This window comes from Alosa pseudoharengus, unplaced genomic scaffold (genome assembly GCF_046254945.1).
Source record: "Alosa pseudoharengus isolate Yale_2024_CS ecotype anadromous, Long Island Sound unplaced genomic scaffold, YU_APseudo_1.1 YU_APseudo_1.1_scf_22, whole genome shotgun sequence".
NCBI lineage: Eukaryota > Metazoa > Chordata > Actinopteri > Clupeiformes > Clupeidae > Alosa > Alosa pseudoharengus.
Genome location: NW_027468680.1, coordinates 7,417,604 through 7,432,603, shown reverse-complemented (window position 1 = coordinate 7,432,603; position 15,000 = coordinate 7,417,604). Strand labels below are relative to the sequence as shown.

Sequence of the window (15,000 nt, the reverse complement as noted above, 5' to 3'; positions counted from 1 at the left end):
CACTTATTTGACTGCATCGCTGGAATCAACTTTGTGTGTCTTTGTGAAGAACATCCCGGGCCTTCAACTGTGTGTGTGCAAGACTGGTGAAGAGCCTACAGTATATTGGCAGTTTGTTAGTCTCACATGACTAGTTTAAGTGCCCAGGTGGTGAGGCCATGGAGACAGCAAGAGGTGTGTGTGTGTGTGAGAGAGAGAGAGAAGTAGAGAGAGAAGTAGCCTTTGTGTGTGCTGCTCTACTATTTGTGCTCGGAGGAGAAGGCTGGATTGTCCGAGAGCAATGAGCTGTGCAGTCTGAAGGAGTGAAACACACACACACACACACACTCTCCAAAGCTTGCACAAACTCCTACTTAAAATGGACTCCCTCTCAAGAAAATATCTACAATATGCAGTTATACTCCTACACACACACACACAAACTCTCTATCAGTGTGTGTGTTCATGTTGAAGAAGGCTAGTCGTTCTTTAGCAATATTTTTTGGTGCGTGTTTGCAACTTAAGTGTGTGTGTTTGTGTTTACCTCTAATATATGTATGTGTGTTCGCCTCTAATATCTGTGTGCGTGCGTGCGTGCGTGCGTGCGCATGTGTGTGTGTGTGCGTGTGTGTGTGTGCGTGCATCTAGTGTAAGTATGTATGTGTGCGTGTGTCCATCCATCTAATGTAAGTATGCATGCATGTGTGTGTTTGCCTCTAACGTGTGTATGTTTTGCAGGTGGAGGAGACGGGTAGGCCCAACCTGGTGCTCTTCCTGATGAAGTACCTGATGGGGCTGGTGGTGGGCATCCCCTCCGTCTTCTGGGTCGGCAGCAAGAAGACCTGCTTTGAGTGGGCCAGCTTCCTGCAAGGCCGCCGACGCAAGGAGTAAGTTCTGTGTGTGTGTGTTTGAGTGAGAGGTTTAGTCATGTACAGTGTGCTCTTTTAAACCTTAACAAAGTTGCTGTGCATTAGGGAGGGGCTGTTGCTGAGTGTGTGTGTGTGTGTGTGTGTGTGTGTGAGGGGTTCACAGCTGCAAAGGCAGTATGATTGGTATGGACGATTGATCTGTAACACTATGTGTGGAATGGGGTAAAGCTTGCACCCCAAACCCCCTGCAGTAAAGTGTGTGTGTGTGTTGCGCCTGGCCAGTCTGCTGGTTCTGCTTGAGTGGTTCTTTGGGAATGGGGGCTGTGGGGACTCCTTTATAAGACAGAGAGGCTTAAGAGAGCGCAAGTCCCCCATCCCCAGCCTCTGCCAGTGCCTATGGTATTAAACCCTGCTTTATTCCTATTCTTCATCCGTGCTCGTGATCCTCCTGCCCCTATTAACAGTCTTAACTTCTCCCTTGGTGACCTTCCCGGTGTGGCCACCATCTCCCCCCCCCTCCCTCGTCCCTCTCCCTGCCCCACACACCTCCACCTTCCCCCTCTCCCTCGGCTCCTCGTTCCGACACACTCTTCCCGGCGGTCCCGTCCCGGCCGTCCTCCTCTCCCTCTCCCTTCCCTCCCCCTCGCCCAGCAGCAGCGCTGTGAATGAGAGCCGCCAGGTCCTCCAGGAGCCGGACTTCGCCCAGTCCCTGCTGCTGCGTGACCCCGCGACCCCGGTCGTCAGGAAGTCGAGGGGGACGTCGACGCAGGGCACCTCCACTCACGCCTCCTCCACCCACCTGGCCATGGCCGACGAGGAGCGCAGCCGAGCGGGGAGCATCCACAGCCGCATCAGCAGCTACCACGGCAGCCTGCACCGCTCCAGAGACGGCAGGTAAGGCACCAACCAACCCACTCACCGTGCTAACCGCTAATGCTACAGCACCAATACCAAACAAAACCAACCCATTCACCGTGCTAACCGTTAACGCTACAGCATCAATACCAAACAAAACCAACCCATTCACCGTGCTAACCGCTAACGCTACAGCATCAATACCAAACAAAACCAACCCACTTCACCGTGCTAACCGCTAACGCTACAGCATCAATACCAAACAAAACCACCCCACTCTCCGTGCTAACTGCTAATGCTACAGCACCAATGCTAAACAAACGAAACCCACCACGCTAACTGCTAATGCAACAGCACCAATACTAAACAAAACCAATTGGCTTTGCCAACGTCTGACGCAAATGCACCAAACTGTGATGCTAAATAACCCATTCCTAAAAAGCACCAACCCACCACGATAACTGCTAATGCTACAGCAACAACCTTAAAGAGCTACACCAACTCCTGATACAACCACACCAATCCTAAAAGGAACCAATCCAGCATGTTAATCACTAATGCTACAGCAACACCAACCCTAAACAAAACTAATACCAACCTACCATGCTAACCACTAATGTCAGTGGTTACAACTAATGCTACAGCACTAACCCTCAACAACACTAACGGTAAAGTTCCAATCTGGTGAGTGGCTAGAGTGACGCCTCAGCATATTGTACATCTTTCTGGTGATGAAAAAGGAGAATGTAAACATTTTGTCATAAAGAAAGGAATCTAACAGACTGAGCAGCTCAAGTTAAAATGCTATTAGCAAGTTAAAAAGTTTATAGCCCTCATATCAATTATGAAGTTTTAGGATCTCACTATACTGTGCTATAATAAGGTACTGTAGTAGAACTGAACACGAATCCTTGTTTTTGGCTGCTGGATGGATACATAGCAAACAAGAAGCAAACGGTTGATGTGAGATTGACAGACTCACTGAGACTATTTATTTGGCTTTAGATGCATTGAAGTTGATGGATTTTTTCCTCTCTTTAGAATGAGACGGAACATAAAAGCGTGAGTCACACCCCAAATACATGTAAGTTGGCTACCTTGGCAAATAGTTTGATCTCCTCAACTTAAAATGCTGTGTGCTAAATCTAGCCAAGCTCTAATTTTCAGTTAAGAGTGCGGAGGGGTGGAAGGCCCTTGAGATAAAGTGCCTTTCACAGATGCATTCCTGAATGGCTCGCCAGCCTGAGCCGTCGCACGGATAGCAGGTTAAGCAGCCACGCTTCTCAGATGAGACAAAAGATTAAATTCAAAATGGCCTCAAGCGAGAGTGATTTAATACTCCTCTCCTCACCACGACTCGATGGCAGAAAGTAACGGAGGAGGCTAGCTTCAGTGGGTCTTTACTGAATGAGGGAATAGGATATGTTTGGCTTGCTCTAGCTTCCTCTGGTCTGGCTCAGGGACGGAAAAGCACTGAAAAGCTTAACTTAGACATTAATTAGTGTCAAATCTGTGTAAACAAATAATTGCCAAAGGTCTTCAAAGCTAAAATTATAAATATAGTTGCAGTAATGATTTTGATTAAGTTTTATTTAGTATAATTTGTATTTTGTATATTTAGTATATTCTTTATCTTCTACAGTCCTTATTGCTTAGTTGTGTTTTTTATATTATATACTTTTAATTACTTTTTCTGCTGTTATTGAATGTGTGTGTGTATTGAATGTGTGTATGCTACTGTGACTTTGAATTTCCCCTAGGGATCAATAAAGTATATCTATCTATCTATAAACTCCCTTTCATTTCAAAATGGCATCAGCAGTATCCCCGTAGTTGTAAAGAACCTTAAGCTAGATAGCTAAGAAAGATAACTTCAAATAAGAAGCAATACTGTACATTTATTAATGTCCCCAAGCTAAACCCCTAAACACGTTGATACTCCAGACATCAGAACAGACTTCTTCAGATGGCCTTAAGCTACACTGGAGTTTCATCTGAAAACTGGTCCAGTTGTGTAAGGCACTGATGAGAAAAAATGACAAGGTGCAGTGAACGTTGCACAAGAGAGAATAAACAGGAATAACTCAGTAGAGAGGAGGTGAGCTCAACTCTTTCTTTCTGTCTCTCTTCTCTCAAGGTACACCCCCTGTACGTACCGTGGTGCTGAAGAGCGGCCTCCCTATGGCAGCATGCCCCGCCTTAACGAGCAAGTCCCCTCTCGTCACGGAAGCGTTCAAGACCTGGACAGCCGACCGCGGCATGGCAGCCTGAGCCTCAGCCACGCCTCGGCCTCTGTGGCCGGTGCCCCCATCTCCTCCCCCCTCCATGCCCCCGCCACCCCCACCGCCACGAGCGTCACGCACGGCTCCAGCATCAGCCGCGTCGAAGAGGAGGACGGGGCCAGCGCGTAACCCGCGGAAACGGGATCAGGGAACCTCCTGACGGACAGACTGGTGATTTGTGATTGGCTCAGACTGCATGAGCGCGTGTGTGTCAAGAAGTGTCTGTGTGTGTCTGTGTGAGGTGCAGAACTGCGGACAGTTGATCTGATGTCTTGTGAGACACCGTGCGGACTCTTCTCGTCAGAAGTGGGGAAGGCGCTAACTTGACCACTACGCACCTCTCGCCCCTCAGGTCGTCCGCTTTGAACAGAGGCCACGCCACGACAGCTGGGTGTGTAAGTGTGTGTGTCACTCAGACCTATGGTGGTCCCCCTGGTGACGCACAAAGACACACACACACACGACACTGCTGTGTACTGACTGCTAATCCAATAAGACTTGATGTGTTTTCTACTGTGAATATAACAAGGGGAAGCTGGGAAGGCAGTAATGTATGTATCCGAATTGTCAAAGTTCCACATGTGGAATTTTCATTGCTACTGTTTGCCTATGAGCTCGACAGGCCTACTGTCTGTTCCTACTGTTTATGAGTTCAACTGACCTGCTGTCGGTGCTGTACTGTGATCGGAGATTAGAGGAAAGAGAGGGGACGAACAAGAGAAGTTGGGGAGAAAGCAAAGAGGAAGAGGAGGAGGAAGAGGAGGAGGAGCAGGGGAGGGGGAGAACAGAAGTCAAGAGGAGAAGAAAGAAAACGAAAGAACAGAAAGAGAGAGGGAAGGAGGGGAAGACAAGCTAGAGTAGAGGAGAAAACGGGATGAGGATGGGGGAGGGGATGGGGAGGCGAGGGGGTTGTTAGTAGGCAGCTGTCTGGAGATCAGACCAGGAATTTCTCACCTGCTGCTGAAGGGTCCTCTTCCCCTCCAGATTAGCACGTTGCCACTGAACCTGAGTCAGCATCAAAGCAGATCTGTGCTCCCCTCTGGTGCAACATAACACCATGCAAGACCTCTCCCTCTCTTTATCTCTCTTTCTCTCTCTCTCTCTCTCTCTCAACCCCCCGCAGACTCCGTTAGGAGCTCAAAGGTTTTGACAGAGAGGAGCGAGAAAGAGAAGGAGAGAGCGAGATGAGAGAGAAATGTGTGTGTAGGTTTGGGAGCGGTTGCTGCATATGTTCCAGGCTCAGGGCTCTTACATGGCCCCAGCAGCCAGTGGTTGTGTTTAAATGTCAGAAGATTATGGATTGACTGGGTTACGAACTTTGATGGTGTGTGTGTGTGTGTGTGTGAAGATGTGGCTTGCATGCGAGTGTGTCTGTGCTCACTCTCTATAGTGCTTTATCTGTGTGTGCCGTGGCACTTTTCCTCAGCGATTTCTGCTCCACAAACCTCAACGCCGGATATGCTCAGTCATTTACCCTCTTACCCCCCACTCTCCCTCTCTCTCTTACCCCCCACTCTCTCTCTCGCTCTTACCCCCCACTCTCTCTCTCGCTCTCGCTCTTACCCCCCACTCTCTCTCTCGCTCTCGCTCTTACCCCCCACTCTCTCTCTCGCTCTTACCCCCCACTCTCTCTCTCCCTCTCTCTCTTACCCCCCACTCTCCCTCTCTCTCTTACCCCCCACTCTCTCTCTCGCTCTTACCCCCCACTCTCTCTCTCGCTCTCGCTCTTACCCCCCACTCTCCCTCGCTCTATTGCCCCCCACTCCCCCTCGCTCTCTTACCCCCCCCACTCTCCCTCCCTCTCCCTCGCTCTCTTGCCCCCCACTCTCCCTCCATCTCTCACTCTCCTGGACCATTCCTCTGAGCCTACCTCATGAGTTTGGAGCTGGGGGGGTGGGGTGGGGGTATTTACCCACACAAGGGCAGAGGGGCCTCTTGGCGTACTCATGACCGAGCACATGCACACCTGAACCACCTGGTACCCTAGAATTGAACCCACAACTTTTTGGGCTAGCATGCGGTAGCCTGAAAAGTTGTGGGTTCAATTCCCAGCTTCCATCGTTGTTCCCTTGAGAAAGGCACTTAACCCCGCGTTGCTCCAGGGAGAATGAGCCCATGTAATATAATTGGCATAGTAAGTATATAAAAGTCATAGTAAGTGGCTTTGGATAAATGAATCTAATGAATCCAAAATGAATAAAGGTAATTAATGTAATAAAAATTCCCTGAATTTCCCCTTAGGGATCAATAAAGTATCTATCTATCTATCTAAAAGTAGTGGTAAAAGAGAAATAATAAAAGTACTCAATCTTTACTGTTAACGGTTATTTTTTTAGTATTTTTTTTAATCAAACATAATTAGATTAAAACTTTTAGACTATTTGATTAAAATCCATCAGTTGTGGGCAGTTGTAGGATTTTTAGGGACTCTTCTACATTAAGGGCTCCTCTCTTTATAGACTTTAAATATTACGAGCAGCAGCCAGATTATTTCAGTAGCCAGGTGGAATCTGGTGTGCACTAGCTTGGCTGGAATGAAGCTCTGGGGCGTCCTCTGGCCTGTGTGTGGAGACCACATCCCTCCCCAGACCCAGCCTCCGCACTCGCCTTCTCCACCCACCCCTCTCCATGGTGTGGACGTCCAGGTCCACAGACACAGAATCCAAGCCACGTTTTGGCTCCAACTGGTGGTGTAGTCTACGTGATACGCAAGACTACGCAGTATACCCACTTAAAAAGCATCACCATCTCAGTATACCCACTTAAAATAGGCAAGGATACGTATTAACATTTAGGGGTTGATCACAGTATATCCACTACAGGTAACTTCTACATTACAGTACATACACTACAGCTAACTAGACTACACCACTGGCTCCAACCATGCATTGATCCTTCAGGTTTTGCCTGCCGTGCCATGCTTAGGCTACCTGTTTGGAGTACTACTAGGCGGCATCCTTGAAACCACTGACTCGTCTGAACCGGACCTCCACACCTAACCCTATAGTGAACAAGCGCTCTACTGTCTGTGTGCTACTGTGACTATTATGCAAACCTTCAGAAGAACCACGGAAAGCTCTGGAAGCGCCGCAGTGTTCTACGCTGCAACAGCTCCATGGCGTCCCTCCTGACCACTCCCCAAGTGCTCATGTCCATATGCAGCTTTGTGGCGCCCACTCAGTGTCTTCAACGCGGCTCCAACCGCCAGGAACAACACACGTCACGTCACGTCACTACACCCAGAATGCAACTGTCGCTTGTGCCAAATGTGATGGAGAGACTGATCAGAACCAAAAAACATCATGGAGACGTCATGAAGACATAAGCAGCTGTGCTTCCTGATGAGGGTGTGTGAAATCTATGTGTAATTTAATTAAAGATGTACAGTAAAGTGCTAAATGACCTAATTGTGCTTAGTGGTGTATAAATGTGGGTGGAGGAAAGAAACCTACACCGATGGGTTTGCTTGTCTGTTCAAAGGATGAAAGAGTGTGTGTGTGTGTGTGTATGGTTCCATCATTTCAGTGCCTGCTATTGTGTGTGTGTGTGTGCTGTGGTGTTCAATTCATCTCGGATATGTAAGAATGGTTCTAACCTGGGAATGGATGTTGTTTTGAAGTGATGTCCATCTGGCAGTCAGAGTCAAAGCTGGTGTGGATCCTTGGTGCTGCAGGTTTGAACAGGATCTTCTTCATGGCACACAGAAAACCTCGACCAAATCGCTCTGGCAGATTGGTACTGAACTGTCCACATGTGGTGCGTCTGTACCAGATCCGGAAGCATCTGTGAACTATGATCATCAAGATACCTGTGCTGACTGCTGGTTGTCCAGCATAAATAATTAAATATATAAAATAATAAATGTTGCAGTCAACCTAAAAGCCCTTCAGATGTCTAATGAGTATCTAGATGAATAAATCTGAATGTTGGATGAGGGTTGGAATTAATTCTACAGACAGCTGTGATGCCAATTAATCAGTTAACTGTCTGCGTTGTTTCAAACAAACTGTTCACCGAATTCTGCCCAGGTGGTACCCTGTCTAGAAATCCGTTACCCTCACTGGGGGTTGGTCTCCTTGGAGACGGGTTAGTGTTCCACTCTTCTGTTCCATCCCCAGACCCTCTTCCTGCTTTTTCCAAAGTAATGGAATACTAATATCAGAGACGGTTGATAAAGCGAGACGTATATTAAGGATCTTTGCTAATATCCTTCATGCATTTTCTGTTTCCACATAAAGCAAAATATGGATTTTTTTCTGTTATTGTACAGAAAATGTTGTTTATAACCGGTTTTAGCACTTTAACTTTGTGGCTAGCTGTTGAATGTGTACAGTATAGATGTTCAGTCATAGGGCGATGCAAGATTTCATTAAAAATGCTTTTTAAGAAATTCTTTACAGATGTGAAGTTTTTTGTTTATAAACAGTCTTGCCAAAAATGTGATCAAATTAAAAGCCTCCAAGGCTAACTGTTATCCAGAATTACCCCAAAGAAATTATTTTCACTCCTATCACATTTTGAGTTGAATCTCAAAATTAGTGAAAAGGTGTCCAGTTTTCCAAGCCATTCAAAACGGCTAACAGAGAGTATTCATTAAGTCCACCATTCACTCAGACCTAACTGAACACTACTACTGTTCAAAAGCCTGGGATCACAATGTCTTTGCTTTTAAATGAAAAACAAATGGAGGATTCTTTTGACGAAAGTAAAGTTTGAAAAACACTTCCAATTTAAAATCATTATTTCAAATCTTGTCAATGACTTTCCTATACATTTAGCTGCATGTCCTATTCGAGCTCACTTCATGTAGGCTTTCATTGACAACAATGACATTTCTAAGTGACCCCAGACTGTTGAAAAGGTAGCGCATCATCAAAACCCGATCAGCACTGTGGTAACTACGCTAACAGGCATGCTCTCTTAACATCTTTTCTTCAATATATAAATATGAACAATCAATCGATACTTTATTTATCCTGACGTAAATTGAAACATCAGCCTATGCAGTAAGAAAATGAAGAGGCATCTGCAACAGTTCCCCATTTTATTGAAATATGCCAAAGTCAGGTTATTATGCTTTTTTTTCCACATGAAAGAATGGAGGTGGTCCACCAAAGTACACCAAAGTCTTAGAACATTCCACCTTAGACATTCCACCTTAAATATTTCTGTGCAAAGGAAAACAAAAGAATCTACATCATTGTAGTGGGCTGTCCGCTTTTACTTGCCAACCATTCAAAACACAATCAAATCAACTCAATATAATAATAATAATAATAATATTAATAATAATATTAATAATAATAATAATAAACATAAGGTGGAAAATCCAGCTTTTTGTCCTAAAAACAAGTGATTACACCTATGACATGCAAAACTGTACATATTCTCACATACAAAAACAAACAAAAGAAAAATCTAGAAAAAAAATTTGATATGAAATAGCATGTCACCCAAAGGCAAATTAAACACCTCGCTGAAATGCTAATGTGTGTGTTGTCTGTCTGAAACCCTTTACTGCCACCTAGTGGCTCAGCCCATAATCCAGCGTGCAGCTGAGACTCTTAACGGATTTGGCGCAGCCCTGGGCCTGACCTGTTCCGAAGTCCACAGTCATCTGGGGACTGTCTTCTACTTACATACTTCCCATTCCCCTCAGAAATCATCCCAACTCACTTTAACCCAAAAGCGCTAGTCGCTGCTATTTAACAGCCCGACCGACAACGGTCGAGACATCGCTAGTCCGTACACTCATCCTCTCCTCTCACTCTTGCTCTTCGCTTTAAAAATAAATCATTGGTTTTCACATACCTGAGTTTATAATCATCATCATCAATATCATCAACATCACTATTAGCTGTTTCATAACTTCGGCTAAAACCCAAACCAAATGGGTCAGTCGTCCCTAGAGGAGCCAATCACACGGAGCTTATCTCAACACAAGAGGGAGAGAGTGATCAGTGGAGAAGGGGAGGAAGTAACACCTCTCTTATGCCATCCAGATCAATATAAGTGGCATCTATCGAGATTTAATAACACCATGCTAGTTCAACGTTAAGACAACGTTTCCGACAAAACGTTAAAGGGAACCTTTAGGGGTGACCTTCAGACTGTAAGATATGAAATGTTCAGAAATGCGAGGTTTTTTTTTTCATAGTGTCTTTGAAATGCTTCTCATACAGCTCTAGTGTAAAACATCAGTGCATTGAAAACACTAGGAGGAACCCAGGCACTCAAACAAAACACACATGCACCATGGGGTTTTGGACTGGAGACAGAAGACACAGTCACCGTAGAGCACAAGATGAGCCAACACAAGGGAAACTGCTGCCTGCCATTCAGCAGGCTAATGTGTTTCCACCCACGTTTCACCTGTCTAAACTCTTGACCTTGGTCTCCGCTAGCGAGGACTCCTACAGCTCTTGCATTAGACTACATCCACAGGACACAGCTCGAGAAGGCTGAGCACGATCTGAGGCTGTGCTGTTTGAAATGTTGGCACCACTGCTGGAAAAATAGGCAGCGATGCGCAACACTACACATGGATAACGTACTCCATGTTGTTTTTTTAATTTTTTAAATGAGTTCTTCACAACCTGTTTACTGAACATGGCCAAACTGGTCCACTTACACAACCTTGTGCTTTTCAGGCCCCAACACGTCAAAGGATACAAAGTTGCATTTGGAAACTGCCAAGCTCAGCTTCACTAATAGAGTCAGAATGTGATTTCAGGTCATACAAAATATGGAATAACTAGTTGCCATGGTGAGTCCCTTACCATTCCAGAATGTAGTGAAAAATGGAATGACAACGAAAAGTACGGAAGGTCAGCCAATCAGCTGCAGTGGTGTGTAGTTAAATGCTGTGGTCAAAATAATAGTGGTGTGCCTCTCTAAGTGCTAGTATCCAGGGAGACGGATACAGGGCTTGTGAATGGCCCGACGGCAGCCGAACTCAGAGTGGACCTGCCCTGGGTCCGCTCTAGAACCGGCTGCCGTCTCCTCAATCCCTGGCCCAGCTCCTCTCAGTCCACTTCTAGTCCCAAAGTGATTATCTGATCTGCCACATAAGGCAAAATAACACTGAAATATTATAATGCATCTTTATGCACATTGTAGCTACGCATACTCGGTGCGGCACACCTTTGTGGTAAACTAGTATACTCTAGAAAGAGTGTGTGTGTGTGGGTGGTGTGTACTGAAGTGGCTAGGTGGATCTTAGAAATCGTTGTGACCCATGCAGTCAAATGAATAGCAAATCAAGTGTTCAGAGACAAATGAAACAATCCACAGGGTTAAATTATTCATAACATGAATATAAATCATATCAAACATGTTTGGTATTTGTTTTTATGACTTGTGGGGTGCTCAAAAACAAACAATCATAGTAAACACACTTAATGTTATAACAAAACAAAAAATGTAGCACTGAAACATGTAAATAAAATAGTTTAAAAATAAGTAGTGATCTCACTTAACGTCTTTGGAGATAGCGTTATTGCTTCAGAGAGGGCCAACCAAAGCAAGGGGAAAAGGCTGCAAAATACATTCTGCACAGGACAAGTGATTGTGTGTGTGTGTGTGTGTGTGTGTGTGTGTGTGTGTGAGATAATCAGCATACATGTGCCAAATTGGTTAAAATAGCGTATTCTTTTTTTTTTTTCTCGATGCTGTGCCAAATCCTGTTTAACTGATCCAGCTTTAGCTAATGGGTTGTGTACTCGAGCTTGAAGATTAACAACCTATAATAAAATTAAAGAATAAAAATAATAATAACAATAATTAAAAAAAAAAACAACACTCATTACACCAGGTGTTGATGGAACTTCAACCGTTTGACACAAAAAGTCAAATGAGAAGCTAGCAGTGACCTCCGCCAGTGGTCTCTCTCACTGGGGGTAGTGTTTCCTGTGCTAATATATTATCCTCTAAACACACGCTATATACACGTCTAAACTCCGCCCAGCCTACAGGTGAGACACAGGTGTGTGTGTGTGTGTGTGTGTGTGTGTGTGTGTGTGTGTGTGTGTGTATCTCACCTGAGGATAGGAGCAAAAGCCGAGGCCAGGTCCAAATTTAGTGTTCTTAAATGAAAGCTTTAAGTTTTTTTTTTTTCTCAGCTGAGAACCTTAACATTTTGCCTTTCAGTCAGTGTTTCTTCGCTCACTCCAACACAGAGAGGAAAAGGTCTTGCCGTCACAGCCAGTTAGACGGGAACGGGTCTTATGGAGGGGCAGTCCCTCAGCCCCTGGTGATGGTTTTTCTGTCTCCTGTCAGCATGTAAAACCATCAGCCTCCTCGCGGCGGATTTTGAGTAGTTAGCGTTAGCGACGGGACGCTAGTGAGGGCGGCCGCTGGCCTCTGCAGCAACCAGTCCCTTCTGTCCACAGGCAGGCAAACAGTGGTGACGCATCAAGGCTTTTTTTTTTTTTTTTTTTTTTTTGCGCAAGGGGTCGAATGGGGTTGCACATCCATCTGTGCAAGTAAACCCTTGAAACACATGTTCACACGCACACACACACACACACACACACGCTCGCACACGCGCACACTCGCACACGCACACACACACACAGAACAGTCCAGCCTGATTAACCAAGTGCATCAGGCAGGGGGAAACACACACACACACACACTCCCAGGGGAGTTCGGCCTTCTGGGGTATAAAGTCTTTCAGGGTGCTCAGTCCTTCTAGGTGCCCAGTCTGCCGCATGTGGCTGAAGCATTAAGGGGGGTATGTGGGATACGGAACGGTCCTCGGAGCGGCAAAGCGACAGAGTCCCCGGCTCTGGGGGATGGATGGGGTGTGTGTGGGGGGGGTGTCAGGTTGGAGGTTTGGTGAGGGAGGGGGGGAGGGGTATGACTCATGTCTCCCATCCCATGCGCTCACTGCTCTCCAGGGAGAGGGACTTGGGCTTGTGGGGGGAGGCCGGGCTGGGGGGGCTGCTCAGGTTGGAGCTGTTGGAGGCCGTCGAGTGGCGGGGGGAGTCCGAATCCTGCAGCAGAGCAACAACACACACCAGTCAGAACACACACACACACACACACACACACACACACACACACACGCACAATATAGCAATCAGAAAACACACAAGCACAACACACAAAGGCAACACATACAAACACGAAACATTACAATTAGAAAACACACAAACACAAAAAACACATACAAAATAGCTATCTGAAAACACACGCACATATTTACATAGACCAGTCAGAACATACACAACACATTATACTGTATACATAAACACAATACATAAACACAGCGTTAACAAGATACCATTGAGAGGTTACTAGTGTTTGGGCTGCTATACAACCCCTTGTCAAGTACGGTAAAATAAAAACTATCAAATGGTATAATTTATAATTTAGCTTACTATATATACACACACATACATTTCATTACAGTCTGGTCACTTATTTTCTTTAGCCTATTGGTAGGCTATATATTGAGATTACAATATTATTTCTTTTGACATGATGAACACAGTTAAAACTATAAAAAAAAAACTAGTAACTATCTTTTCAAAACACTTCTTTACGTTTTTTGTAGCGATGTGGCAGCAAGTGCACTACACCTACTATAGTACTACACACATTCCCTCCCTCCCTATCCCAGTGGGAACTATGAGAATGTCGGGAGACATGCAGGACAAGTATATGGCAGAACTCATGTTGCACCAACATCTCACAGCCTGGTGGCTGTGCACACACACACACACACACACAAACAAACACACACTATCTACATCAACACAAAGCTGACTATGGTGCAGGTCTCTGCCAGGTCTAGACACACACACACGCACTCATGAAAATGCACGCGCACACACACACACGCACCATCTACGTCAACACAAAGCTGACTACGGAGTAGGTCTGTGCCTGGTCTACACACACACACACACACACACACACACACACACTCATGAAAATGCACGCACACACACACGCACCATCTACATCAACACAAAGCTGACTATGGAGCAGGTCTGCCTGGTCTACACACACACACACACAAACAAACACACACACACACACACACACACACACACACGCACTCATGAAAATGCACGCACACACACACGCACCATCTACATCAACACAAAGCTGACTATGGAGCAGGTCTCTCCTCCAGATCTGTACCAGAGAGAAATGCTATCCGATGATTGGCTAACATGAAAGCAAGGGTACACCACACTCCATCTCCACCAATTAGAACACAGGAGGACCACACACACGCCATCTACATCAACGTTTGTTTGGAGATACTGTCAGGACCTGCTGCCAAAACCACAAACTACTGTACAAGAGTAGCATAACTGATCCACCACAGAAAAGCCTCTCTTTATCAATACGCACAAGTGCACACACCCACACTAGCCAAAACACACAGTGTCACACACACACACACTAGCCAAAGCGCTCGCGCGGACGCACACACACACCAGGGAAACAGCACGATCACAGCTCCTCTTGAGCCTACTTTTCTACCCCCACATAGTGAATGGGGTGGGGCAGTTCTTGAGGGGTAACTTCTTTTAGGGGTAGTTAGTGGAGGCTATTTCCTGGGTGCTGTTCAGACTTTACCTTCATCTTACTAAGCAGGGTCCTTAACGCTCGTTTCAGATCGGGAGTCTTCTCTTTGGATGGCCACTGAAGAGAATCACGTGTGCACACACACACACGTAAGACACACACATATATACACCCACACAGGCATATGGACCAGAGTATGAGAGCGGTGGCAGAGAGCGTGTGTGTGTGTAACTTCAAGTGAAGTGTAGGTGGCCGAGAGCACTCACTCTTTGTGATTTCTTGAGACACACACACATATACACACACACCCAGTGACATCCCACACACCCACATGTGTATACTTAAGCAGCTGTGATGACACACACACACACAGACCTGTGATGGCACACACACACACACTTGGAGTCTGGGCTGTCCACAGAGATTACGTTTTTTTACAGTGTATTCAGGACACAGGCAGCTAGCAGATG

At 45.9% G+C, this 15,000-nt stretch overlaps 2 protein-coding genes across 4 annotated transcripts in view; one reads left to right on the top strand and one right to left on the bottom strand.

Annotated features, from left to right (window-relative positions):
- LOC143139703 (frizzled-3-like) overlaps window positions 1-4,739 on the top strand; it is a 29,033-nt gene extending 24,294 nt beyond the window's left edge. Inside the window, exons 5-7 of the mRNA XM_076300391.1 lie at window positions 718-866; window positions 1,503-1,742; window positions 3,841-4,739. Coding sequence (XP_076156506.1) covers window positions 718-866; window positions 1,503-1,742; window positions 3,841-4,114 — 663 coding nt within the window. The 3' untranslated portion in view covers window positions 4,115-4,739. The remainder of the gene's footprint in view (window positions 1-717; window positions 867-1,502; window positions 1,743-3,840) is intronic.
- Window positions 4,740-9,015: 4,276 nt separating this feature from the next.
- Window positions 9,016-15,000, bottom strand: part of cdc42bpaa (CDC42 binding protein kinase alpha (DMPK-like) a) — a 105,635-nt gene continuing 99,650 nt past the window's right edge. For 2 of the 3 annotated variants that reach the window (XM_076300387.1, XM_076300389.1), the window contains 2 exons: window positions 14,582-14,647; window positions 9,016-12,981 (listed from right to left, as the gene is read on the bottom strand). In XM_076300387.1, coding sequence (XP_076156502.1) covers window positions 12,850-12,981; window positions 14,582-14,647 — 198 coding nt within the window. In that variant the 3' untranslated portion in view covers window positions 9,016-12,849. The remainder of the gene's footprint in view (window positions 12,982-14,581; window positions 14,648-15,000) is intronic. The other variant, XM_076300390.1, reaches the window with a different exon arrangement.